Source organism: Podarcis liolepis, assembly GCF_965112155.1.
Source record: "Podarcis liolepis genome assembly, chromosome: 7".
Lineage (NCBI taxonomy): Eukaryota > Metazoa > Chordata > Lepidosauria > Squamata > Lacertidae > Podarcis > Podarcis liolepis.
In genome coordinates, this window is record NC_139561.1 from 7,591,686 (window position 1) to 7,619,068 (window position 27,383).

A 27,383-nucleotide genomic window follows, 5' to 3' on the forward strand; every position below is an offset into this window, starting at 1 on the left:
AGTCCATTTCTCAAATTCAATATTATATCCGAAATCTCTAGCCCAACTAATCATTACAGATTTAACCTCTTCGTCCACAGTATTCCATTCCAACAATATTTTATACATTTTAGATAAAATTTTCACTTCATTATTTAAGATTTCTTGTTGAAATCTAGATTCTTTTTCAGAATATCCCCTCTCTAAAAACTCTTTTTTAAACATTTCATTTAACTGAAAATAATGCAGACAGTCCTTCACATTCTTTTACTTCTTCATATGGCCTTTTTCCCAGACTAGGGCTCAAGGCAGCTTGCACAAACTGAAACAACAGAGACAAATTGCAGAAAGCTAAAAAAAAAAGATAACAGTCTAAAAGCAATTAAACTCTAATAGAATTAAAACAGTATTGGGGGGGGACCCAAATCTATTTAAAAAGACAGATAACAAAAACAGCACAGCACTACTGTAAAGCCCTACTAGTTCTCAAAGGGACATGGGTGGCGCTGTGGTCTAAACTGGGCCCAGGGCTTGACGATCAGAAGGTTGGCGGTTCGAATCCCCACGACGGGGTGAGCTCCCGTTGCTCAGTCGCTGTTCCTGCCAACCTAGCAGTTCGAAAGCACGTCAAAGTGCAAGTAGATAAATAGGTACCACTCCAGTGGGAAGGTAAACGGCGTTTCCATGCGCTGCTCTGGTTCACCAAAAGTGGCTTAGTCATGCTGGCCACATGACCCGGAAGCTGTACGCCAGGCTCCCTTGGCCAGTAAAGCGAGATGAGCAACGCAACCACAGAGTAATTTGCGACTGGACCTAACGGTCACGGGTACCTTTACTTTTACCTTTTAATTCTTTATTCAGCAGATGCACAAAACGGCTCTCGCTGCAAATTCTGCTCCCTGAGTTCCAACACACAGCTATGAAAAGGAGACCGCCAAGTGCCCCCAGACCCTCCCTTCCATTGCACCCCATCCGCTGGGCATGTGGATCGGGTTTTCCCAAACCCACCTGAGTCACCATTCCTGCTCTCCTAGCCGGGGAAAGAGGGGGACTTGTCACAATTTCACAAATCCCCACATATGTAAATCGAGAGGCTTGCCAGCCCTAGTCAAACCCCACGTAGGACAATGCAGCCCAGCCAATGAGAGAAACAGGAAGCAGGTTGCGGTGAGGCAAAGGAGGAAGTTTGGTTCCGGTCGTGACCACAGCTGAGCAGCGACCGCGCACCCAGGAGTGCCCAGCAATGCGCTCAGACACAGCATCTGTGACGTCCGACTTCCAGTTTTGCTCAAGGGGTACTTGGAATACTGACCAGGCTGTGGCTTTTGGGATTCGAGCCAGGCTGTCGCTAGCAGGAGTGTGGGGCTAGATGGGTGACTCTCTGAGTCATCCTAATTGCTGGAGCACAACAGAATATAAGAAGCTGCCTAATGTTGAGTCAGGCCCTTGGGTTCCCTCTAGTTCAGTATTGTCTACACACGGATTGGCAGCAGCCACTCTCTAGGACAGGGCTAGGCAAACTAAGGCCTAGGGGCCACATAAGGCCCAATCGCCTTCTCAATCCGGCCCGTGGACGGTCTGGGAACCAGTATGTTTTTACATGAGTAGAATGTGTCCTTTTATTTAAAATGCATCTCTAGGTTATTCGTGGGGCATAGGAATCCGTTCATTTCCCCCCAAAAAATACTGGCCACATGACGGAAGCTGTACGCCGGCTCCCTCAGCCAGTAAAGCAAGACGAGTGCCGCAACCCCAGAGTCGGCCACAACTAGACCTAATGGTCAGGGGTCTCTTTACCTTTACCTTTACTCTCTCTGCCCTACATGGAGCTGCTGGGGATTGAACTTGGGAACTTCCGCATGCAAGGCGGCTGCTGTACCACTGAGCTACCCCGGAAACCCATGGGCAGGAACGCTCAGAGAGGCTTTCAGAAGCAGGGCTGCTGGCAAACCCAGAGTTCAGTTTGAAGATCCGGTTCATACAGCGCTGTTGTTCATTGTGTCTCATTTGGACACACATCCCCCTTGAGCATGCACGAGCCGCGCTGGCATTTCAGCAAGCAGCACATGCCCATCCACTGAGCCGCCGGTCGTAGCAAACCTAGGTGTCCTGCATTAACAAGGCCGTGGGTTTGGGGCTCGGTCTGGGTGATGCCCTGAGACCCTTCCAGTTCTCAGGAGCCTGTATCTGTGGGGGTGGCAGGTATGAGACCAAGCTTGCCAAACCAGCCCCTTTGTCTAGGACGGTCATGGTTTTTAGCTGACTGGTTAAGCACCACAATGAGCATAACCAAAGGGGTTGCTCTGCGCCATCAAACAAATGCGTGGGCCTCCCCACCAGCTAATGGCACCTTTCCATTTGTGGGATGCTCTCATGCTTTTGAATTCTGGTGCTGGAGGAGACTTGAGAGTCCCATGGACTGCAAGAAGATCCAACCTCTCCATTCTGAAGGAAATCAGCCCTGAATGCTCACTGAAAATTAAACCACTTCGAAACCAGTTTGTTATATTATAGAGGTTTAATGTGGGGTGCTTCTTGCTCACAGCAAGGAATTCTGGAGGGATAAGACCTGAGAAACCTCTGAGGCCCCCTCAGCTTACATATTGTTAGTTCTGAGTAGGCATTTTTTGAGACTATTTATGGGCATCAGGAAGGTGGCCAACAAAAGAAAATATCAGAGTAGATCTGTGCATGGTTTGAAGCTCAACATCAAAAAAACAAAGATCATGGCCACTGGTCCCATCACCTCCTGGCAAATAGAAGGGGAAGAAATGGAGGCAGTGAGAGATTTTACTTTCTTGGGCTCCATGATCACTGCAGATGGTGACAGCAGTCACGAAATTAAAAGACGCCTGCTTCTTGGGAGAAAAGCAATGACAAACCTAGACAGCATCTTAAAAAGCAGAGACATCACCTTGCCAACAAAGGTCCGTATAGTTAAAGCTATGGTTTTCCCAGTCGTGATGTATGGAAGTGAGAGCTGGACCATAAAGAAGGCTGATTGCCAAAGAATTGATGCCTTTTAATTATGGTGCTGGAGGAGACTCAAGAGTCCCATGGACTGCAAGAAGATCAGACCTCTCCATTCTGAAGGAAATCAGCCTTGAGTGCTCACAGGAAGGACAGATCCTGAAGCTGAGGCTCCAATACTTTGGCCACCTCGTGAGAAGAGAAGACTCCCTGGAAAAGACCCTGATGTTGGGAAAGATGGAGGGCACAAGGAGAAGGGGACAACAGAGGACGAGATGGTGGGACAGTGTTCTCGAAGCTACCAGCATGAGTTTGACCAAACTGCGGGGGGCAGTGGAAGACAGGAAGGCCTGGCGTGCTCTGGTCCATGGGGTCACGAAGAGTCGGACACGATTAAACGAATAAACAACAACTCCCCATTCTCTCCTTCATTCAGATTACTGGGTGGGAAGCCACATGAAAGAGTTGGGGGTGCAGGAATACTACTTGACCTAACCACCCAACCTAGCCATGGGTTTCTCACCAGCTGGGCCCCCTGGGACGCTGGAAAAATCCCAAAACGGCCTGATTACATCTCACAGCAGAAGCAAAATTCTTGAAAGCCTCCAGGGTGTCACTTCTTGTGGTATTCTTGTCATTTGCCTCTGCTGAGCACAGCAAATCCCCACAAAATTCTGTGCTTTCACAATTTGTGTTGTTGTGCTCATTTTGCAACGCAACCGCTTCCTGTTCATGGAAGCAAGAAGGAAAGGACTTCCTTTTCGCCGCTTTCGAAACGCTCAGGTACGAGAGGGAAGTTCATTTGCATGACCACGTCTTCTTCCGCTGCCGAGAAACAGATAAGAGAGCCATCTCTGCTGTAGCAGAAACCACTTCACAACAAGAAGAGCAGCTTGGAAGGCTAGAAATCCTCTGTTCTGGAAAAAGACCGGCGAGACTTCCTTGGACAGGTAAAACTTCTGCATTGCTTTGCAGGGAGGTTGTCTTGAGGAATATGTCTGGCTTGCAAGGCTGAGTCTATGATTAGCTGCATTAAATGTCAGCCAAAAGGTTCTGCAAGGATTAAACGGACCCCCAGGCAGACATCTGGGTGAGGGTTCCATGTGAAAATGGGATGGTTTAGGAGTCAGAACTCTAAGAAGCTGTAGTTAAGTGGTAGAGGATTTTGCCTTGCCAGCAAGCATCTTCTGGCAGGTGTGGAAGAGACTCCTACCTCAAACTCCACAGACCCACTGCCAGTTAGGTAATACTGTCCCAGGTAGACCCAGTTCTCTGTGAAAGGCAGATTCCTATGAAGCAGAGAAGAAGGAACCAGTTTGAGGGGGAAGCTGGCCCAGCCTGAGCCAGATCATCTCATGAAGAAGGGGGGCAGAGAGGACCCCGCCAACCCTGACTTTGGGGAGAGAGACCCCACAGCAACTGCCTTGAGAAGACTGGAGAGGTCTAATACCGTAGTAATAATAATAATAATAATAATAATAATAATAATTTATTTATACCCCACCCATCTGGCTGGGTTTCCCCAGCCACTCTGGGCTGCTTCCAACCTAATATTAAAAACAATACAGCATCAAACATTAAAAACTTCCCTAAACAGGGCTGCCTTCAGATGTCTTTTAAAAAGAAGATAGCTGCTTATTTCCTTCGCATCTGAAGGGAGGGCGTTCCACAGGGCGGGTGCCACTACCGAGAAGGCCCTCTGTCTGGTTCCCTGTAACCTCACTTCTCTCAGTGAGGGAACCATCAGAAGGCCCTCGGCGCTGGACCTCAGTGTCCGGGCCGGACAATGGGGGTGGAGACTCTCCTTCAGGTATACAGGACTGAGGCCGTTTAGGGCTTTAAAGGTCAGCACTAAGACTTTGAATTGTGCTCGGAGGTCTTTTAGGACCTGTGTTATGTGGTCTCGGCAGTCACCAGTCACCAGTCTAGCTTCCGCATTCTGGATTAGTTGTAGTTTCTGGGTCACCTTCAAAGGTAGCCCCATGTAGAGAGCATTGCAGTAGTCCAAGCGGAAGATAACCAGAGCATGCACCACTCTGGCAAGACAGTCTGCGGTCAAAGGGGAGACTTGCAGGTTTCATGAAGAGACCTCATCCTTCTTTAGCTGTGATTCCTGCATGGGGTTGGGCTAGATGACCCATTGGATCCCTTCCCACTCTACAGTTCTTGATTCATCCCCAAATGGTCAGCCCTGCTTTGCCTGACCCTTCAGAATGCAAGGTTGCCTAGTACTGTGGCTTGCAGTACCCATAAATTGCTGTATCTCAGGCCCACAGAGATATGATAAATCATTTGTATGATCATTGGTTGGGTGTTACTGGAGAAGAGAGAGCAACATGACCATGGCCACCTGACAGTCTGCCTTGAGGTTGATGCTCCAGCCCGCAGGAACGTAAGAAACTGGGCCATTGACTGCAGGTGCCCTCCAAGATTTCAGGCAGGGGGTCTCTTCCAACCCTCCCTGGAGATGCTAGCAGGGAGTGAATCTGGGACCTTCTGCTTGCCTGGAAAGTGCTCTAAACACTAAGTTATCTTCCCGGGTCTGTCCTTCTCTGCAGAAGCTCTGCAGCTCCTGGCAGAAGAGGAAGTCTGCAAGCTGAAATTCCTCGTGCAAACTGAAGTTATTTGAAGGCACTTGTGAACTTGACCTGCCTGATTTCCTTTTCTTGCACGCTCAAGGGTTCTCTTCACTTCCCGAAATTCTCCCTTTCCCTCTGCAGGCTGGAGATGAAAGTTTGTGGGAATTAGAGGAGAGTGCTAAGTAAGAGTCACGAGTACTCTGACTTAAATCACATCGAAATTCTCTTGAGTTTCTAAGTGGTTAAGGGAATTGCTTGTTTTCAGACAACAAAGATCATAAACTCCACCTTTATTCAAGTGATTTGCTTGAGTTGCTCATGTTTGCTGCCCTGCTTTGTATTCTGTGGGACCACAACAACCGTACGAACACCTTTCCTGGGGCTGCTGGTAATCTGTCCACACAGTGTGCACATAGTTTCAATCGCAATCTTGTTCGTCTGGTTACGAAACAGCAGCTTCGCTTCTCCTTCCTCTGAAGGTGCTCCAGTGTGAGACTCTTTCGCTAACTTCCGTAAATTTCTTTCTTCTCCCTAGATCAAAAGCCCCCATGTCCAGAGTGCCTGAGTGCGAAGAGGAGGCGATGGACTTCTGCAGGTAACCACCACTGATGGCCCCAGGCTGTGAAGCTGTGCTGGGTGCTCAGGGACAGGCAGGCAGGCAGGCAGGCAGGCAGACACACACACACACACACACACACACACACACGTTATGGTATTATTTACCGTATTTTTCGCACCATAGGACGCACTTTTTCCCTCCTAAAAAGCAAGGGGAAATGTGTGTGCGTCCTATGGAGCGAATGCAGGGGGGAGGCAGGCGGGAAAAGCCCTCAAGAGCCGCACACAAGCTCCGTGCGCTCTTGTGGGCTTTTCTCTAGGAGGGAGAAGGGACTGACTGGCTGCAGCAGTCCCTTCTCCCTCCTGGGGGAAAAGCCCCCAAGAGCGGCACCCTCTTTAAAGGCTGCGCGGCTCCTGCGGGCTTTTCTACGAGGTGGGGGAATCCCCCCACCTCCCAGAAAAGCCAGGAGAAGCGCGCAGCCCCTTTAAAGAGTGCACGGCTTCTGCGGGAGTTGGGGGAAGCTGCAGCAGATTCCCTCCTCCCGGGCTCCCTTTGAAGCGGCAATGTGGGAGGGGAGCAGCTTACACTCGTGTAAGCAGCTCCTCTCCCACTTTCCTCCTTCAAAGCAACCACGGAGGAGGGAAAGAGGGGACCCATGGATGCTCTTCGCTGCTCGAGGCTGCAGCAGATTCCTCCTCCGTAATTGCTTTGGAGCAGGAAAGTGGGAGGGGGGCAGTTTACACTCGTGTAAGCAGCTCCTCTCCCACTTTCCTGCTTCAAAGCAACCATTGAGGAGGGAAAGAGGGGACCCATGGATCCTCTTCGCTGCTCGAGGCTGCAGCAGATTCCCTCCTCCCGGGCTCCCTTTGAAGCAGCAAAGTGGGAGGGGAGTAGCTTACACTCGTGTAAGCAGCTCCTCTCCCACTTTCCTCCTTCAAAGCAACCACGGAGGAGGGAAGGAAGGGGACCATGGATCCTCCGCTGCTGGAGGCTTCAGCGGATTCCCTCCTCCGTGATTGCTTTGAAGCGGCAATGTGGGAGGGGAGCAGCTTACACTCGTGTAAGCAGCTCCTCTCCCACTTTCCTGCTTCAAAGCAACTACGGAGGAGAGAAGGAAGGGGACCATGGATCCTCTGCTGCTCACGGCTGCAGCGGATTCCTCCTCCTTGATTGCTGGGAGTTTCTCTGGGCAGGAATTCCCTCAGCTTAAGTGGGGTGGGGGAAGTGTGGCAGGTAGGGGGGTACTGAGAGACACATGTCTCTCAGATGAAAATTGGGAGTGGGCATTGTGTGAAGTGGCTGTGGATCTCCTGCCACAGAACTGTAGGACTGTATAGAGTTGGGAGGGCCACCCAAGGGTCATCTAGCCCAGCCCCCTCACAATGTAGGAATCACAGCTAAAGAACGCCAGGCAGATGGTCCCCCAACCACTGCTTAAAAGCCTCCAGTGGTGGAGACCCCAAACACCTTCCGAGGTCATAGAATTGCAGGGTTGGAAGGGAACCCCAGGAGTCATCTAGTCCAGCCCCGGTGGACAGCGGGCGCAATCCATCCCGTTGCGCAAGACTAAAGATGCTGTGCAAGGCTAAAGAAGAAGCCAAGGCAGTGAGCGGGATGGATCGCGCTTGCTGCCTTGTCTTCTTTAGCTGCACTGGAGAGGTTTAGCTCCTGGCTGGAGAGGTTGCGCGGCTATGGATCCCGCGCACTGTCTTGGTTTCTTTGCTCTTTGGGGCTGGGGGGGGGAAACCCGGGCTTCCCCCGCAGCCCCGAGAAGCTCTGGGAGAAGTGGACAGGCTGCATGCAGCCTGTCCGTTGCTCTTTGGGGCTGGAGGGGGGGATAATATTTTTTCCTTGATTTTCCCCTCTAAAAACTAGGTGCGTCCTGTGGTCCGGTGCGTCCAATAGAGCGAAAAATACGGTACTTATAGGCCACCCTTTGACACCCCAAGGCAGCTCACAAACAATGCAAATGCAAACATGCCAGTGCAAACGCGATAATTCAATAAAAATCAGACTAAACCTGAATATTCCAAACAGCAAATACAACATCCAGAAAGGCAACAGATTATTCCTTGTGAAATTAGCAAGAATTAGCACTTAAGCAGCAGCTCCCCTTTATATAGGTCCAAGGCAGGTGGAACAACTGGTGCCCCCGATGGTTCCCGCAGAGATTAATCACGTCACTATGACTGCCACCTGCTTCTCAGGTCCAGATATTGATTGATTGTGTGGATTCCCTAGCCCAGTGGTTCCCAACATAAACTCACCCCCAGCGCTCCTCCCCTATAAAAAGCATTGTTCATAATAGTGGTTTGCATGACCCAGAAAGGAAGATAATAGCACAATTAGCATTCAAAACTGCAAGAAATTATTTGCACATTTGTTCAGAATCCAATTCAAACTATTCAGTTTAATTAATTCGACAAAACTGGTGAACGATCTAGTGACGCCAGCTTGCAAAGACAGATAGTCATTTATACCTCAGGTGCCTCCCTGCCCCTCTTGACTCTTAGTGTGTATACAAACACACACACACACACACACACACACACACACACACCAGGTAATCCCACCACCCGCTTTGAGAACCGCTGAGCTAGACCCATTTTAATCCACCTTTTGGTCTGGACATGGAACAGAAGCAGCCAGTGTTGTTTTTGGCTGGATCTAGACACATAAAAAAAAATTCGGGAAAATGTGTTGTAAAGCTCATACTGTAATGGGAAACCATATTGCCAAAGGATCGAACTCTATAGCACCATCTGGTGTCACAGTGTTATAATGCATTTAAAACGCTTTAAAAAAACCCAAAAACTAATGTAGCTTAGTCCCTGGTAGAAGATGTACTATAGGAACTGGACAGGGGGATTGTGTGTGTGTGTGTGTGTGTGTGTGTGTGTGTGTGTGTATCTCTATTGATCCCACTGGACATGATATTCTTTTGGACAACCAGGGTGAGTGAGATCTTTGCCTTTCCTAAAGAGGCAGTTCCAGAAGATGTTGCCTGGGGTTTGTTTACCCAACACCTTGACTCCCCTGCAAATACCCCAAGAAATGTGCCGTGTGTGATGCTCATATCCAGCCTAGTTCCAATGATGTTGACTTTTGCCTGGGAGTCTCTGACCTGCTTCTCTCGCTTTCTGCTTGCAGTGTGGACGAGGTGCAGTTCTACGAAGAGGACCGGCCTTCTCTGGCCAAGGTAAGGAATTTCTCCAGGCTGCTTCTGTTCAAGAAAGCTCCTCTGTCCCATCCTAATCATGAGCAGAAATGAACACCTGAAAAGGGCTTAGTCAGCCAGATGGCTGGAGATGCAGAACCACCTCCAAGCAAGGCGGCCATTTGCCTTCCAAGGAAGCTAGACACCCCATGGTGGTTTTCACCATTAGAAGCATTGTCAGTGAAAAAAATAAATATGGAGAAAGAATGGCCAACATATAGAGAACTGTTAATTGAGGGGGGAAATCAATTGAGAGTAAAAAAAATAAACTAAAATGAGGATATAAGACATTTGTTAACTGATTGGCTCCAATATCATCAATTATCGTATTTTTCGCTCTATAACACGCACCAGACCATAACACGCACGTAGTTTTTAGAGGAGGAAAACAAGAAAAAAAATATTCTAAACGAAACAGTGGGTGTATGATTTTTGTGGTTCATGCTATGGCCACAGACATGTGATCTGACAGTGAGTTTGGAGTAGCCCAATGCAAAAATCCTGAGGATCCATGTGGAGCCATGCTTTGTAACCACGTTTTAAGTGGGGAGGGAAGGAAAAGCACTCAAGGGACAAGGAGCATGCATGGGGTGTGTGAAGAAGGATGCTGCTAATAATGCTATTTAGCAAGCTGAGTGGGGAGGAGAGAGGGACAGAGCCTGCTTGCTTTAAAGGAACCAACTGGACAGGAGCCGCTTACACTCGTGTAAGCGGCTCCTCTCCTCTCCCGCTTTGCTCCTTTAAAGAAGCAGGCTCTCTGTCCCTCTCTCTTCCCCACTCAGCGGCTCTTCTCCCGCTTTGCTGTTTCAAAGCGAGCCGCGGAGGAGGGAAGGAAGGGGAACCATGGATCCTCTGCTCACGACTGCAGCAGATCCCCCCCGCCACCCATAGGCATTCCCTCCATAACACGCACAGACATTTCCCCTTACTTTCTAGGAGGAAAAAAGTGAGTGTTATGGTGCAAAAAATATGGTAAATGACCTTTTTAGATTGAACAAAGGAGTCGCCTTTTTAGACTGAACCAAGTGCAGAAAGAACCGTTAGATAATAATGGAAAAGTTCTGTCAACAATGTATAAATTGTTGCTGGAATGGGAAACAAAAGATTAGGAAGTCTGTAACAATACACTAGGCAAAAGATGTGGGATATAATATACAATTTGCTTCATGGGGGAAGTTATGGAATAAGGACTTAAATTTACAGCTTGCTGTACGTTAAAAGAGAATTATATAAAGATGGTGTGTAGATGGTATTTGACTCCTACAAGACTAGCGAAAATGTATAAGAACACGACCAACGTATGTTGGAAGTGTAATGTTAAAGAAGGTACATTTCACCACATGTGGTGGACTTGCAAAATAGCTAAGGCCTTCTGAGAAATGATTTATAATGAACTGGGGAGGGATGTTTAAAATCATTCCAAGGAGGCTAGACAACTCCTCCCTGAGGGGCAATGCGCGTTGCCTGGTGCCCCATCCCTCAGCACTTTGCCTTATTTATTTAATATCATAAAATTTCAGGAGTACTGCCTGATGTCAATAGGCAGGGAGTTCCAGGGTTCAGGGGCCGCCACACGGAAATAATCAAGTCCTTACAATTGCGGAATGAGACTTCTTGTCCCCAGGTGGACAGGAGGGCACTTTGCTGCTGATGGTTTGACTTCAGCTGAGCTCTGCTTTGCTCCCCCACCCCAGGAGGCCTTCCCAGGGCTGAGCCATCCTGCCTGCAAAGTCGGCATTCAGGTGAAGATCGCCAACAGCCCTTCATCTCTGGGCTTCCAGAAGGCAGCGATCATTATGGTGGCGATTGAGAGGATGAAGAAGAAGAAGTCCTCCAAAGCCAGGGCGCTTTTCACAGATGACGACCTGATGGACATCATCAATTCCGTCTTAGGTACGGTATGGAACACCAGCTGGCTGCCATATTGGGTGTGATCCCGATGGGAATCCCCAGCAAGGAAGGAGTGTAAAGACGCTTCCTGCAGCAGGAGGTGGTTGAAGGACAAAGCACTTTATTCCATTTGTTGGCCAAGCAGACCCAACTGGAAGCTGCTGTCGTGTCGCTGTTCTTTTCCGCCATCCCTCTGGCCTTAGAGGGAAGCAACAGCCTTTGGACTGCAGGACCCTTCAAAATAATAATAATAATAATTTATTATTTATACCCCGCTCATCTGGCTGGGTTTCCCCAGCCACTCTAGGCGGCTTCCAACTGAATATTAAAAACAAGAGAGCATCAGACATTAAAAACTTCCCTAACAGTTTCCTTTGAGGTGGATCAGGGACACACAGAGGCCATGATCTCTTCCTGCTTGCCTAAACACTTCTGGGAGTTAGCACTGAATAAGATGTGGGCAAGGGACACAGGTGACGCTGTGGGTTAAACCCCAGAGCCTAGGGCTTGCCGATCAAAAGGTTGGCGGTTCGAATCCCTGCCACGGGGCGAGCTCCCATTGCTCAGTCCCTGCTCCTGCCAACCTAGCAGTTCCAAAGCACGTCAAAGTGCAAGTAGATAAATAGGTACCGCTCTGGCGGGAAGGTAAACAGTGTTTCCATGCACTGCTCTGGTTCACCAGAAGCGGCTTTGTCATTCTGGCCACATGACCCGGAAGCTGTACGCCGGCTCCCTCGGCCAGTAAAGCGAGATGAGTGCCGCAACCCCAGAATCGGTCACGACTGGACCTAATGGTCAGGGGTCCCTTTAAGATGTGGGCAGGGGCGGAGGAAGGGGCGGTGGGGCTGGGCCGCCCCAGGTGTCACCACTGAGGGGGGTGACAAAATGCCAGGTGGCACTCACCACGGGGCCTGCAGCGTGCCCGAGCCACGCATCTCTCTTGGGAGTGACATGGTGGCTTGGGCGCCCGCAGGCTCTGCGCTGCCCCAAACAGTCCGCCCACCGCCTCCCCCTCAGCTATAGGGCGGCTGAGTGGGAGGAGGCAGGCAGACTCCTCAGAGGCCCCACGGAGCGTCCTGCCCTGGCTCGCGCAGCCCCACAGGCGGCTGGCCCCACTCCTGGGTGCAGGGCACGCACACCACCCCAGGCGCCCAATCAGCTTCCTCAATCGCTGGATGTGGGGGCAAAAAGAAAGAACAGCTCTGGCTTGGTAAGGGTGGGGGCAGCAGCAGGTGGGCTGTCACTGCTAAAGGACCCCTGCCAGCCAACTTTTGTTTAAAAGCCTCCTATGAAGGAGAGAGCTCCCCACCTTCTGAGATCATACGTTCCACCAAAGAACAGCTCTTACTGTTGCGTTGCAAGTGGCAGGTCTTGACCCAGAGTGTCTTTTCCTCTTCAGAACCAGTTGACTTTGACACCTGCGAATGCACCTATGCCACAGATCCCATCTACCACCTCAGCAGGAGCATCTCCTGCAACATCAGAGACGTCAACCAGAAGTCCCTTGTCCTGAACGGGACAACCCAGCTGGTGGCCTTGGAGCTCCAACAGGCAGACATCAGCAAAGAAGGTAGGGAACCCCCCCCCCCTATCCTTGATGTTCCTCACCAGCCATCTCCTACAGGTGGCCAGTCCTAGCCGGGCTGAAATGTTTCTTGCTATTAATCCTGTGTCCTCACATTTTCCAGCGAGGGTGAAAATGTACGTCTATCGGCCGAAAATCGAGGAAGGCGTAGCGAAGATCCCCATCGCCCTGAAAATCAAAGGGAAGGAGCTATACCTGTCTTGCGTGCAGAGCGGTGACCAACCAGCGCTTCAGCTGGAGGTGAGAGGTTCCTTCACAGCTTATGCTTCCGGTTACTGGAAATCCCAAGAGGAGGGAGGGCTCTTGTGCTTAGATCCTGCCCACAGTGAGAACAGGATACTGGACCATTGGCCTGATCCAGCAGGTTCTTCTTTCGTTGTTGCGATGGTCAGAGTAAACAGCTCAGGACCGCAGTACCTAAAGGACCTCCTCTCTCCATATGAACCCACCCAGACCCTGAGATCATCTTCCGAGGCCCTTCTATGTGTGTCTCCTCCTTGAGAGGTCCGGAGAGTAGCAATGCAAGAACAGGGCCTTTTCTGCAGTGGCCCCCCCATTTGTGGAATGATCTCCCAAAGGAGCTTCGCCAGGCACCTTCATTATCCACCTTTAGGCACCAGCCAAAAACTGTAGAACTTCTGCCTGTCCAGTGCGTTTCCACTGCTTTGCTCTCAATGCAATCTTCTGGGGAAAACTCCACCTAAGGCAGGAATAGCAGAGGTGCAGCGGCGTTGCTGTCGTGAAGTAGAATAGGGAGTGATATAGTCCAGTTTCTGGCAGATTGACGTAACCCATAGATGGATTTGTGCAACCGCCACATCCATGCCTCATGATCTCAAACCCTGGAGGAGGAAGCATGTGCAACTCCTCCTGCCTGGAGATCTGAGTTCAAGTAGGCAACTCAGCTGGCACAGCGTCTCCTTGCAAAAACATTCCTCTTTAACTAGGGCTTTGGCCGATTGACATCCAGTGCCCTTTAAAAATGTGTTGAGGAGGGGGTGGTTATTGGGTTTTCTTGTTTTTACTATGTATTTTGTGTTTTTTTTTGTTGTGGTTTTACGTTGTTAACCACCCTGAAACCTAGTGGTGTTGCGGAGCTAGTGTAGGCGCCTTGGAAAGTGGATTTCCTTAGATGTAATCTCACCTTTTCCACCTGCAGGAGGCCAGCATCGAAGGGGACCTCGACAAATCCCACAAAGGGCGCTTTCTCTTCTACAGAGTTGCAGTTGGGGACTACACCAGATTCGAGTCAGCTGCCTTTCCTCAGTGGTACATCTGCACATCTGCCCAGGTCAACAAAGCTGTCAGCGTGACAAACCGGATCGGGGAGGTCTCCATCGTGGATTATATTGTCACATAAAACGCGCAAGACGCGCAGAACCTTTACATGCGCCTTTGGACAAATTTCAGCCTCCTGACTCTGTGACAAGGAAAGACTCGTCACTGAGACAACGCAACCTTTGCCTCCTTTCTCTGGAAGGACTTGGCAGTTGCCAAGAAAGCAGTGGATAAAGAGGACCGCAGGGGGCTGGACTAAATGGCCCTTCGGGTCCCTTTCGGCTCTGCCGTTCTCTGTTGTATATTTATTGCAAGTATTTATTAATAATTTAATAATTATTTTTTGCCTGACGGCCCATCTTAATAAATTATCTGGTATGTAAGGTTGGCTTCTAACTGCAGTTTGTAAATTGTACCTCCGACACCCAACTGAACGAGCCAGACGGAAAGAGAAGGGCCTTCCGAAAGAGGGTGGGGGTGTCCCTTTAGCCAGACCCCAAGAGGGAGAGGCTGGTCTGGAGCCAAGGCAGCCCAAGAGGAGGGCTAGAGTCCTTGTTTGCCCCCCCCCCATTCACTCCTATGTGCCCGGATTTGAGGCTGCCTGTTAGCCCAGCGTCTGGTCTAGAGGTGGGGGTGCTCAGTGCCAAATCTGCCCACAATCAAACATCTGCCTCCCACAATTTTCTCTCGGGTGCCGGGGCCCAGCCTGGCGTGTATAGCAAAGGCCTGGTTGGGTAAGCTGGGTGGCCCAATGTACCCTGTGCGTGAACTATGGAACTCTCTGCCACAGGAGGCAGCAATGGACACCAAGCTAAAGGTAAAAGATAAAGGGACCCCTGACCATTAGGTCCAGTCGTGGCCGACTCTGGGGTTGCAGTGCTCATCTCGCTTTATTGGCCAAGGGAGCCGACGTACAGCTTCCAGGTCATGTGGGCAGCATGACTAAGCCGCTTCTGGCGAACCAGAGCAGCGCATGGAAACGCCGTTTACCTTTCCGCTGGAGTGGTACCTATTTATCTACTTGCACTTTGACATGCTTTCGAACTGCTAGGTTGGTGGGAGCAGGGACCGAGCAACGGGAGCTCACCCCGTCACGGGGATTCGAACCACCGACCTTCTGATCAGCAAGTCCTAGGCTCTGTGGTTTAACCCACAGCGCCACCCACGTCCCTTGGACACCAAGCTAGACGGCTTTAAAAGACAATCAGAAAAATCCATGAAGGAGGAGGGGACTCTTAATGGCTACTAGTCATAATGGCTATGCTGTGCCTCCGCAATCGAAGCACCAATGCTTCTGAACATCAGTTGCTGGAAACCACAGGAGGGGAGAGCGTTGGGCACTGTGAGAACAGGATGCTGGACTGATCCAGCAAACTCTTCTTGGGGTCATAGGGTCTTAACACCATTGCAGGTCAGAGTGGCAGTGTCTTGTGGTGAAAGGCAGTTTAAAAAAACAAAGCCATCCATCTATCTCCCTTGCTAGGAAGCCAACCTGCACTGGGTCTGGGTTAAAGGGGATGGGGATGTTGTTAGTGAAGCATCCCAGCAGGCCACCTCAGAACTTCCTGGTCTCCAGGGTCAACCCTGGGCTGTCTCCATACATCACCCCCCTGGCCCTTGTGGAGAGACATCACCTTGACCTGGTCTTTGCCACAGAGCAGACCAGTGGCACGATGTTAACTGGAGGAGAAGTTCATGGTCAGTTCTTTTTTCCCCCAAAATTTTTTTATTCATTTTATAACACAAATAAAAAAACACAAACAGAAAAGACAAACAATACTTGTCATATCCTTATTTTTCTAAACATTAAGTGGGCTTCCCCAAGTCCCAACTATCTTTCATTTTACTTCATCTTTAGCAGTTTACATATGTCATAATTTCTAACCATCTTTTTTTTCCTCCACACTTACTTTAACCACAAAAACTTCACATTTTATCACTTATAAAATACGCTATCTTCTACTTCTAACCCTACCGCATATATATCCACTTCCAAAGCTTTTCTAAGATTTAAATATTAACATATTTTTTTCAAATATTCCTTAAACTTCTTCCAGTCTTCTTCCACCGTCTCTTCTCTCTGGTCTCGGAGTCTCCCGGTCAGTTCGGCAAGTTCCATATAGTCCATCATCTTCATCTGCCAATCTTCAATAGTTGGTAAATCTTGTTTCTTCCAATTCTTCAGTAGCAATATTCTCGCAGCTGTTGGGGCATACAGGGCGAAAAAGTAACATCCTTTTTGAGGCTTTCACCCCCCCACTATACTAAGTAAAAAGGCTCCTGGTTTTTTAATAAATGTGTTTTCCAACACTTTTTTCAATTCATTACATGGTCAGCTCTTCTCATGGACGGGTCACAACCTGGTAAGGTTTGGACTGTGCATGGCTCCTCCGCTCTGCCGGGGGTAGGGGATCCACTGAGATGATCTGCCCCTGGAGACTTATGGGGCCTGGTAGGTTCCTGAGTGATCCCAGGGGTTCCTGGTCCACATGACCAGAACACTCTTTCAAGGCTCTTGTCTCACTCTGGAATGGAGGGGGGGCATTGGCACAATCTGAGTGCCCTCGCCATGCTATGGGATGAAGTCAGGGCTGACCCAGGATGTTTCGCTGCTTGCCTGAGAAAAACCAGAAAATGCAATGCACACACACACCACTGCAGCCTCCTCCACAGCCCCCCCCCCCAATTACTGCCTCCTCCGCAACCACCCTGGCACTACCTCCATCTCTGCAGCCCCCGTGGGCACAGCACACAAACACACAAGCAAAGCCTCCTCCACTGGGCTGAGATGCTGGAGTGTATTGCTACTACACCAACAGTATGGCATCTGAAGAAGTGTGCATGCACACGAAAGCTCATACCAAGAACTAACTTAGTTGGTCTTTAAGGTGCTACTGGAAGGAATTTTTTTATTTTGAGTATGGCATAGTGGTTAGAGTGTTGGACTCAAAGGCCTGGAAACGATGCCTTATGAGGAACGGCTAAGGGAGCTGGGCATGTTTAGCCTGGAGAAGAGGAGGTTAAGGGGTGATATGATAGCCATGTTCAAATATATAAAAGGATGTCACATAGAGGAGGGAGAAAGGTTGTTTTCTGCTGCTCCAGAGAAGCGGACACGGAGCAATGGATCCAAACTACAAGAAAGAAGATTCCACCTAAACATTAGGAAGAACTTCCTGACAGTAAGAGCTGTTCGACAGTGGGATTTGCTGCCAAGGAGTGTGGTGGAGTCTCCTACTTTGGAGGTCTTTAAGCAGAGGCTTGACAACCATATGTCAGGAGTGCTCTGATGGTGTTTCCTGCTTGGCAGGGGGTTGGACTCGATGGCCCTTGTGGTCTCTTCCAACTCTATGATACTATGATTTTATGATTCTATGACTAGGACCTGAGAGACTAGGGCTCGAATCCCCACTCAGCCACGAAGCTCGGTGGGGGCCAGTCGCTGCCTCTCAGACTAGCCTACCTCACAGGGTTGTCGTCGTGGGGGTTAAATAAGGAGAGGGGGAACCACATGTGCCACTGTTTGTTTGTTTGTTTGTTTGTTTGTTTGTTTGATTTTTGTTTGAAGCATTTGTAGCCCGATCTTCAGCTGAAAAGGCTCCGAGAGCAGCTCCTGGGAGAAAAGGATGGGATAGAAATGCAATAAAATAAATTAATTAAATCAGAATACATGTAATCCTATCTCAATTTAGCATGTGCGCACTCTCTCTCTCTATATATATATATATTAACATGGGTAAGTTTCAGGCTAATCTGTATGTGCCTACTCAGCAACCCTGCCAGACTTTCGCTCCAGACTTCCTTATTTGCAGTGCTTCTGTGTTAAAATAGTTATATTTCTGAGTCTCGCAGACTTGAGTTTTCCCTTCCGCTCCACTCGGTCTTCATTTCTCACGGGGCGGGGGGGGGGGAGTGTGTGCATGTGCGCAACAGCACGTCAGGGGGGAGTCCGCGCAGCCGTGTATCCGTGAAAAATAGACTGGGATGTGCATGCAGATGGAAGACAGCTGGAGTGCATCTTTGCACGCCCTCAGTTCACCACTGGCAACAGACACGCTGGGATTACGTGCCTGACAGTTTAGCGCAGCAAATTTCCCAGTTGTGTCATCAATGAAACATTTGGGCTTAAACAACAATTTTTTAAAAAAAAATCCCGGTGCTTTTCCTTTCCCTGAATCAAGGCCTGTTCCTGCCTCCCTCATGCTAATCCAGGGTTTTTCCTGGAGACCCTGCCTGCAGCCAAAGACCCAGCCTCTGTCGGCCATCTCTCTGGTGAGAGCATCACACTGTAATGAAAGCATCACCCCTTCAGCTCTTCTGATTCCTGCCTGGTGTGCATGGCAGTCTGGGCACTTCAACAAGCCTGAAATCCCATCGGCTTCTTGGTGCATGGAATGGGCATGTGGGTGCAGGTACCATCTTTATATATATATATAAAAATATTTATTGAATTTTTACAAACTATAAAAACACACACAATACACAATACAAACACACACACACCAAAACAAACAAACATGTATAATTTCAAATCCTTTTTTTTTCTTAAACCTTACTTCACCGACTTCCCCATACCTCCCCTTTCTGTATTCCATTTCCCAAATTTATTTCAGCAAATCCTCCCCCTTAATTTTATCTAATTTTTTCCTTTTCTTTTCTTTTGCTTAAACTTTTACCGCTATAATCCCTTACTTTCTATAACCACAACATTTTAACACTCATTAATTTTACAATATTTCTTAAGATAAATTTTGAATTTCTTCCAATCTTCTTCCACCGTCTCCTTCCCCTGGTCTCGGATTCTGCCGGTCATTTCAGCCAGTCCCATGTAGTCCATCACCTTCATCTGCCATTCTTCCAGGGTGGGTAAATCTTGTGTCTTCCAATACTTTGCAATAAGTATTCTTGCTGCTGTTGTAGCATACATAAAAAATGTTCTATCTTTCTTTGACACCAATTGGCCAACAATGCCCAAGAGAAAGGCCTCTGGTTTCTTGGGGAAAGTGGGTGCAGGCACCATGTTGGCCTTGGGCAGCAAAATGTCTTGGACTGGCCCTTCTGGTTTCACAGCCCTGGTACCTTTCCAGACCCCTGCCTTGTCCCCTGGGAGCAACAGGGAGGGAAAGGAATCTGAGTCCTGCTCCTAGAATCATAGGAGAGTTGGAAAGAAACCCCAATGGTCTAGTCCAGGGGTTGTCAACCTGGTCCCTACTGTCCACTAGTGGACGTTTCAGGATTCTAGGTGGGCTGTAGGGGCTTCTACGGCGCAAGCTGAATCCTCCTTCCATCGAGCACTGGTGGGCGGTAAGGAAATTTTACCATCAAGAAAGATGATAGACTATATGGAACTGGCAGAAATGACTGGCAGAATCCAAGACCTGGAAGAAGAGGCAGTGGAAGAGGACTGGAAAAAGTTTAAGGACTATTTACAAAAACATTGTAAATTGTATGAGTGTTAAGAAGGATGCAGGACTGAAAACAACACGGCACCAGCAATTCAGTTGAAAGAAACATGAGAATAAGTGAGATCTGAGAAATAAGATAAATTTTGGAATAACATTATGTCTAAATTAAGTATTTAAGTATTTGATAAAAATGTTTAAAGTCGGGGACATAATATTTGAAAACTACAAAATAAGAGTTGAAATAAGGCGATAAATTGCTGTGTATAATTCTATAACTGGGAACGCAGGAATAGGAGATGTGAGGAAGTCCAAAAGCTTAAGAAAAGATGGATGTTGGATATTTGATTTTGTGGTGTGTTTGTTACTATATGTTATTCTTTTTGTTTTTTTCTGTTGTTCTTTGTTTGTTGTATTTGGGTGAGGGTGTTATATGTGTTTGGTGAATTTAATGTTTAAAATCTTTAATAAATATCTTTTAAAAAAAAAAAGAAAGATGCATTAGTGGGCGGTAGGTATAAAAAGGTTGACTACCACAAGATCTACCCACCCTGGAAGAATGGCAGGTGAAGGTGATGGACTATATGGAACTGGCAGAAATGACTGGCAGAATCTGAGACCAGGGAGAAGAGGCGGTGGAAGAAGATTGGAAAAAGTTCAAAGATTATTTACAGAAACTCTGTAAAATTAATGAATGTTAGAATGATGTTGGATAGAAACTAAGTGGTCTTTTGCTGTAATGCTATAAGGGAATATGAGAAAATGGTTATTAATGGGTAAAAAAATTAATGTTATAATATTTAAAAATTGAAGATTAAGATGAATGAAGAGGGGAGGGATTTGCTGAATTAACAATTGGAACTGGAATACAGAAAAGGAAGGCGTGAGGAGGTCCGGGAAATAAGCAAATGAAAAATATGTGATGGAAAGATTGAACTGTTTTTTAACTATTTTTATTTTGTATTTTTCTTTTTTCCTTTTTCTTTTTATTTTGTAATTTTTTGAAAATCTTAATAAATATCTTATAAAATAAAAAATAAAAAGGTTGACTACCCCTAGTCCAGGGGTCAGCAAACTTTTTCAGCAGGGGGCTGGTCCACTGTCCCTCAGACCTTGTTGGGGGCCGGACTATATTTTTTTGGGGGGTGAACAAATTCCTACGCCCCACAAATAACCCAGAGATGCATCTTAAATAAAAGGACACATTCTACTAATGTAAAAACACGCTGAATCCCGGACCACCTGTGGGCCGGATTCAGAAGGCGATTGGGCCAGATCCGGCCCCTGGGCCTTAGTTTGCCTACCCATGGTCAAGTCCAACCCCCTGCAATCACAGCTAATTGATGCTAGGGATGCTGTGAAAAAGGAGGCTTTCTGTTCTTTTAAGTTATTTATTTCATAAAATTTGCCTGTGGGGGAAGGGAACCCTCCAAGCAGTTTGGAAAGAAGATAAAACAGAATTATCACCAAAAAAAATTTACATATCAGAGCCAGCCACTGTCTGAAAATAACTCCAGCCTCCAGGACTGCGATGATCTGGCAAGGTTTACTGGCCCTCCAAATTGATGGATAACCTTCACTGAATGGATTGGCCACTCCCTGCTTGCTCTAAATCACTGCTTCTCTTGCAACCCTGAGGCCATCTGCCGCATTAAGCCTCTGTCACATTTTGAATTGCCGGAAATTTTGCGGTTTGGAAATATCACTTCCTGGCTGATCATCGTGCTTTTGTCAGCAGGCAATGACATAATCTTCGCCCAACAATAGTACTGAGAATCATTTATACTTCCTAGTAAAGAGTCTGGAGAATGTCTGCTCTGTGTATGTGTAGGTGGGGTGTGTGTGGACGTTTTCCCCCTGCAATTTGCATAGAAAGAAAAGTTTATTAGTAAGCATGCATCTGGCTTTGCGGAGGAGTCTGCCCTTTCTGAGATTTCTAGCTTGTTGGAAAATGCCCTTCTTGACGCACAGAGAGCAAAACTACTTCATGGAAAGAATTGGAAGGATTCTAGTCCAACCCCCTGCAAAGCAGGAATCACAGCTATGAATCTCAGTCCAACAGCCACCCAACCTCTGCTTAAAAACCTCCGGAGAAGGAGAGCCCACCACTTTCTGAGACAGTCCATTCCTCTGTCAAACATGACTTCGTACTGTCAGAAAGTTCTTCCTAAAAGTCAGGGACTTTTTATCACATGCGGTGGGAATGTAAAAAAGTGAAAAACTTCTGGGGAAAGATATATAATGAGGTGAAAAAGATGCTGACATATACATTTATTAAGAAACCAGAAGCATTTTTACTTGGCATTGTAGGAGATGATATTAACAGACAGGACTGTAGGTTGTTTCTATATGCAACGACAGCAGCAAGAATATTATTGGCACAAAAATGGAAGCAAGAAGAATTACCGATGAAAGAAGAATAGAGGATGAAGTTGATGGACTATGCAGAATTAGACAAATTAACAGGAAGGATTCGATACCTGCGGGATCAGAGATTCTTAGAGGACTGGAGTAAATATATGAACTATTTGAAAAGTAATTGTGATGAACAGAGTACGCTAGTAGGACTGCAAGAAGTTTTGTAAGGTGGGTTATCTGAAATATTACAAGAAAGACTATGATAAGAATTATTAGTTAAGGATAATTAAATGCAATATAGAAATTAAGAAATGCAGAATAAGTGATAAAGAACAGAAAATCATCAGAGGTGTTGACGGAAGTCTAAAATATTGTATAAGATGAGAAGATATGTTGTATGGCTGTTGGAACTGATATGTTAAAAAATCAATAAAAATGTATAAAAAGAAAAAAAGTTCTTCCTAAAAGTCAAACAGCTCTTCCCATAAGGAGGTTCTTCCTGATGTTTAGTCAGAATCTTTTTTCTTGCCATTTGAGTCCTCCCCTCTGGAGCAGCAGAAAACCAGCTTGCTCCGTCTTTCACCTGACAGCTCTTGAGGTCTGAATCACCTCTCCGGTTTCGCATATCCAAGGCAGTGAGTCTTGCAAGACCTACTCCCTGTCTTGCTAACCTCATTCCACCTGGCTGGGCAGGGAAGGGCCTTGACTGATTGACTTCAGCTATTGAACAGTGAGTGCCAGAACGGAGATTCCTTCAAGACCTGCTTCTCAGGAGGTCTGCAGTCTCTTGGGGTGGGGTATGGTTTAAAGCTTTTCGTTGGGGTCAAGATTTAAATCCGGAGATGTGAATTTTGCTGATCATCGATATGAAATCTTTGTATCTGTATTTTGAGACCTTATTGTGCCTTAGATGGGAATTGCAATAAACCTAATGTATCCAAACGACAAGAAAGAAGATTCCACCTAAACATTAGGAAGACCTTCCTGACAGTAAGAGCTGTTCGACAGTGGAATTTGCTGCCAAGGAGTGTGGTGGAGTCTCCTACTTTGGAGGTCTTTAAGCAGAGGCTTGACAACCATATGTCAGGAGTGCTCTGATGGTGTTTCCTGCTTGGCAGGGGGTTGGACTCGATGGCCCTTGTGGTCTATTCCAACTCTATGATTCTATGATACATTTTGGGGTTGTTGTTTTTTAATCTGTTGCTTGGGACTACTTTTGTTATATATTTCTAATTGTGCAAATCTTGTATATCTTGCAGCTGCCTTGAGCAAGGTTTTAACTATGGAAAGGCAGCATACAAATAAATGAGATTGATTTTTCTCCAGATGTCTGTGGTTTACTTTGCCCTCTTCGAATGGCTGTCATGCTCCTTTGCATTCCAATTTCCTTCTCCTCTGCCCTCATTTGGACTATCAAGAGATGCTTTTGCCCTAATTCCTTAGGGTGATTCATCCCAAGCCTGATGTACCCAGCTCCTCTCGGAATTCCCCTAGAGGTCAGTTTAAAAGCTGCTCTGCAACAGTTTTTATATTAAGTGCCAGCCATCTAGTTCCATTTGGGTTTAAGTAAAAAGGTAAAGGGACCCCTAACCATTAGGTCGCTCACTGGAAGGACAGATCGTGAAGCTGAGACTCCAGTACTTTGGCCACCTCATGAGAAGAGAAGACTCCTTGGAAAAAACCCTGATGCTGGGAAAGATGGAGGGCACAAGGAGAAGGGGACGACGGAGGACAAGATGGTTGGACAGTGTTCTCGAAGCTACCAGCATGAGTTTGACCAAACCACGGGAGGCAGTGGAAGACAGGAGTGCCTGGCATGCTCTGGTCCGGGGGTCACGAAGAGTCGGACACGACTAAACAACTAAACAACAACAACCATTAGGTCCAGTCGCAGATGACTCTGGAGTTGTGGCACTCATCTCGCTTTACTGGCCGAGGGAGCCGGCGTACAGCTTCCGGGTCATGTGGCCAGCATGACTAAGCCGCTTCTGGTGAACCAGAGCAGCGCACAGAAACGCCGTTTACCTTCCCGCCGGAGTGGTACCTATTTATCTACTTGCACTTTGATGTGCTTTTGAACTGCTAGGTGGCAGGAGCAGGGACTGAGCAACGGGAGCTCATCCCGTCGTGGGGATTTGAACCGCTGACCTTCTGATCAGCAAGCCCTAGGCTCTGTGGTTTAACCCACAGCACCACCCGCGTCCCTCTGGGGTTAAGTAGCTCCCATTAATTTTGCTGGCTTGTCCCAAAACCTCCTCCAGTTGTATTGTATACAGTACCTGATTTCCAAAGTGTCAGCTGTTCCTCCCAGCTTTGTGTTGTCTGAAAAACTGATATGGATTCTCTCTACCCCAGTCAGGGTTGGTTGGTCAATTGGGCAGGTGGCTGGGACCAATCACCTGTCAGTCATAATGATGTCAGGTGATTGACTCCAGTCAAAGTTCAAAGAAGGTTGCTGCAACTGTCAATCGGCTGATGAGCGATTGCAGCAACCTCCTTTGAAGAAACATGTTCAGCAGCGATCAGCTGATTGCTGCAGGGAGCGCAACTGAGCCTTTGGTCTGATCCAGTAGGCTTACACTCTGGCTAAAATAAAATAATCATTGTTTGTCTGTAGGTTGGAATCCTTTTAATTTCAAGGGGAAAGTTAAATTAATTTTTGGAGGGAGCAAAACTGCATGCAAATGGAATTAAGTGTCCCTCACATTTGAAAAGCTTTGGTGTTTTAGTTTTTTTGGCAATGGATGTGTAGATGTAATAAATACATAAATTCATAAACTTATGGCATGCAGTATGGCTTAATTTCTAAATAAGAGATATAGAGTTGTTTTTATCTCAAAATCATATTTTGACGCTCTCACATGGAAGCTCTTTCCCTGACGAAAGAAGTGCAGAGATATTTTTTTTTTACTGCGAAGACAAAGGCCCTCTGCACATGTGTAATGGCACGCTTACTTGAGGAAGTGTACAAGTCCTATTGTGGTGACAACGCACGGTTCAAAATGACAGAGCTATGAAATCCGAAAAACTTTAGAACCATCTTTATGTATGCAACTACGGGCGGCTAGAATTTTAGTAGCAAAAAACTGGAAATTCCTACAAAGACTCAATTCCTACAAAGCTTGATTGGCAGATGGAGATGATAGAATCATAGAATCATAGAGTTGGAATAGACCACAAGGGCCATCGAGTCCAACCCCCTGCCAAGCAGGAAACACCATCAGAGCACTCCTGACATATGGTTGTCAAGCCTCTGCTTGACAAAGAAGGAGACTCCACCACACTCCTTGGCAGCAAATTCCACTGTCGAACAGCTCTTACTGTCAGGAAGTTCTTCCTAATGTTTAGGTGGAATCTTCTTTCTTGTAGTTTGGATCCATTGCTCCGTGTCCGCTTCTCTGGAGCAGCAGAAAACAACCTTTCTCCCACCTCTATATGACATCCTTTTATATATTTGAACATGGCTATCATATCACCCCTTAACCTCCTCTTCTCCAGGCTAAACATGCCCAGCTCCCTTAGCCGTTCCTCATAAGGCATCGTTTCCAGGCCTTTGACCATTTTGGTTGCCCTCCTCTGGACACGTTCCAGTTTGTCAGTGTCCTTCTTGAACTGTGGTGCCCAGAACTGGACACAGTACTCCAGGTGAGGTCTGACCAGAGCAGAATACAGTGGCAAGAGCAGAATACAGTGGAATACTTGGAACTTGCGAAAATGACTGGGAGAATAAGAGGAAACTCAAACCAGAAAGTGTGTAAAGAATGGATAACATTTTAAAAATATCTAAAACAATACAGTGGTACCTCGGGTTAAGTACTTAATTCGTTCCGGAGGTCCGTTCTTAACCTGAAACTGTTCTTAACCTGAGGTACCACTTTAGCTAATGGGGCCTCCTGCTGCTGCCGTGCCGCTGGAGCATGATTTCTGTTCTCATCCTGAAGCAAAGTTCTTAACCCAAGGTACTATTTCTGGGTTAGCGGAGTCTGTAACCTGAAGCGTATGTAACCTGAGGTACCACTGTATTGTGAAAATGCAAATCTCCTGACAGGTCTAGATTGAATCTTGAATATTAAGAAAAACTATAAATGTAGAAAATTTTCTGGATATGTAACAGATATAACAGGAAATGCATAAAGGTTAAGAATATGTAGAAAGCACAATGAGGTGAATCAGAAGTCCAAAGTGTGTGTGATGTTAGACGATGTGTTGTTAGTTAATGTTTAGTTGTCATTATGGTATTGTCCTTGTCTGTGTTGTTATATGTAAATTGTTTTGCAATAAAGTTTTTTTAAAAAAAAAACCACAAAGTGGCAGAGCTATGAGCCTCATTGGGGTGATACCCAGAAGCACCCAGGATGTCTGATAAATCAGGACGGTTATAGCTAGTTTGGTTATTGCTCGCAGTGGAAATTGTGGTTTTCAGTTTCCTGATGATGACATAAGATATGGAAGTTCCCCAGAGGCAAGGTCTGCGCAGGGAGCCACATGCCCCTGGGGATTTATTTGCAATTCAAATGAAGGAATCACAGAGTTGCAGAGTTGAAAGGGAACCCAAGGGATCATCTAGTCCAACCCTCTGCAATGCAGGAATCGCAGCTGAAGAATCCCTGACCACCCTAAAACCTCTGATTCCAAACCTGCAATGAAGGAGAGTCCACCACATTTTGAGGTTGTCCATTCCACTGTTGAACATCTCTTGCCGCCAGAATGTTCTTTCTAATGGTTGAGTTGCAATCTCATTTCTTGTCATTTGAATCCATTGGGTTTGGGTTCTACCCTCTGGAACAATACAGTGGTACCTCAGGTTAAGAACTTAATTCGTTCCGGAGGTCCGTTCTCAACCTGAAACTGTTCTTAACCTGAAGCACCACGTTAGCTAATGGGGCCTCCCGCTGCCGCCGCCGGAGCACAATTTCTGTTCTCATCCTGAAGCAAAGTTCTTCACCCGAGGTAATATTTCTGGGTTAGTGGAGTCTGTAACCTGAAGCGTATGTAACCCAAGGTACCACTGTATTGCTCCATCTTCCGTGTGACAGCCCTTCAGTTATTGAAGATGGCTAACGTGTCACCTCTGTCTTCTCATCTCCAGGCTAAAAATACCCAACTCCCTCTAGGGTTTCCAGACCCTTGACCATCCTGGTTGCCCTTCTCTGCACAGTTTGTCAATATCCTTGTGGGTGTGAGTTGGCCGTCACAGCAGACTGAAAATCATCCTCTGGAAAACTAAGATATTGTTACATGCCACCACCCCACTTTCTGAGCGGTGCAAGTTTCCAGGAATCTAGGGGCTTACACAAGGTCTATGTTTCCTTTGGAAAAGAGGCACAGCTGAGATTGTGGTGTCTTTATGATAGATGGTTTATTTACACATATATGCAACCTGAGCCTGCCGTGGAGGGGGTTCAAGGCATTGTGGTGTAGTGGTTAAGAGCGGTAGAGTGGTAATCTGGGGAACTGGGTTCGATTCCCCGCTCCTCCACATGCAGCTGCTGGGTGACCTTGGGCCAGTCACACTTCTCTGAAGTCTCTCAGCCCCACTCACCTCACAGAGTGTTTGTTGTGGGGG

General features: G+C 47.2%; 1 protein-coding gene and 1 long non-coding RNA gene across 2 annotated transcripts; one reads left to right on the forward strand and one right to left on the reverse strand.

The window, feature by feature from the left end:
* The first annotated feature begins 3,756 nt into the window (after positions 1–3,756).
* Positions 3,757–14,440, forward strand: IL1B (interleukin 1 beta). Its single transcript, XM_083514435.1, has 7 exons — positions 3,757–3,899; positions 6,064–6,123; positions 9,238–9,286; positions 10,999–11,197; positions 12,594–12,764; positions 12,883–13,019; positions 13,939–14,440. The coding sequence occupies exons 2-7, from the start codon at positions 6,077–6,079 to the stop codon at positions 14,137–14,139; spliced, it is 804 nt and encodes a 267-aa protein (XP_083370561.1). The 5' UTR covers positions 3,757–3,899; positions 6,064–6,076; the 3' UTR covers positions 14,140–14,440.
* Positions 14,441–25,568: 11,128 nt separating this feature from the next.
* Positions 25,569–26,043, reverse strand: LOC310712025. The gene is made up of 2 exons (XR_014528739.1): positions 25,824–26,043; positions 25,569–25,600 (listed from the first exon to the last, which is right to left on the reverse strand). It is a non-coding gene; the product is annotated as an uncharacterized lncRNA (long non-coding RNA).
* Positions 26,044–27,383: the final 1,340 nt, after the last annotated feature.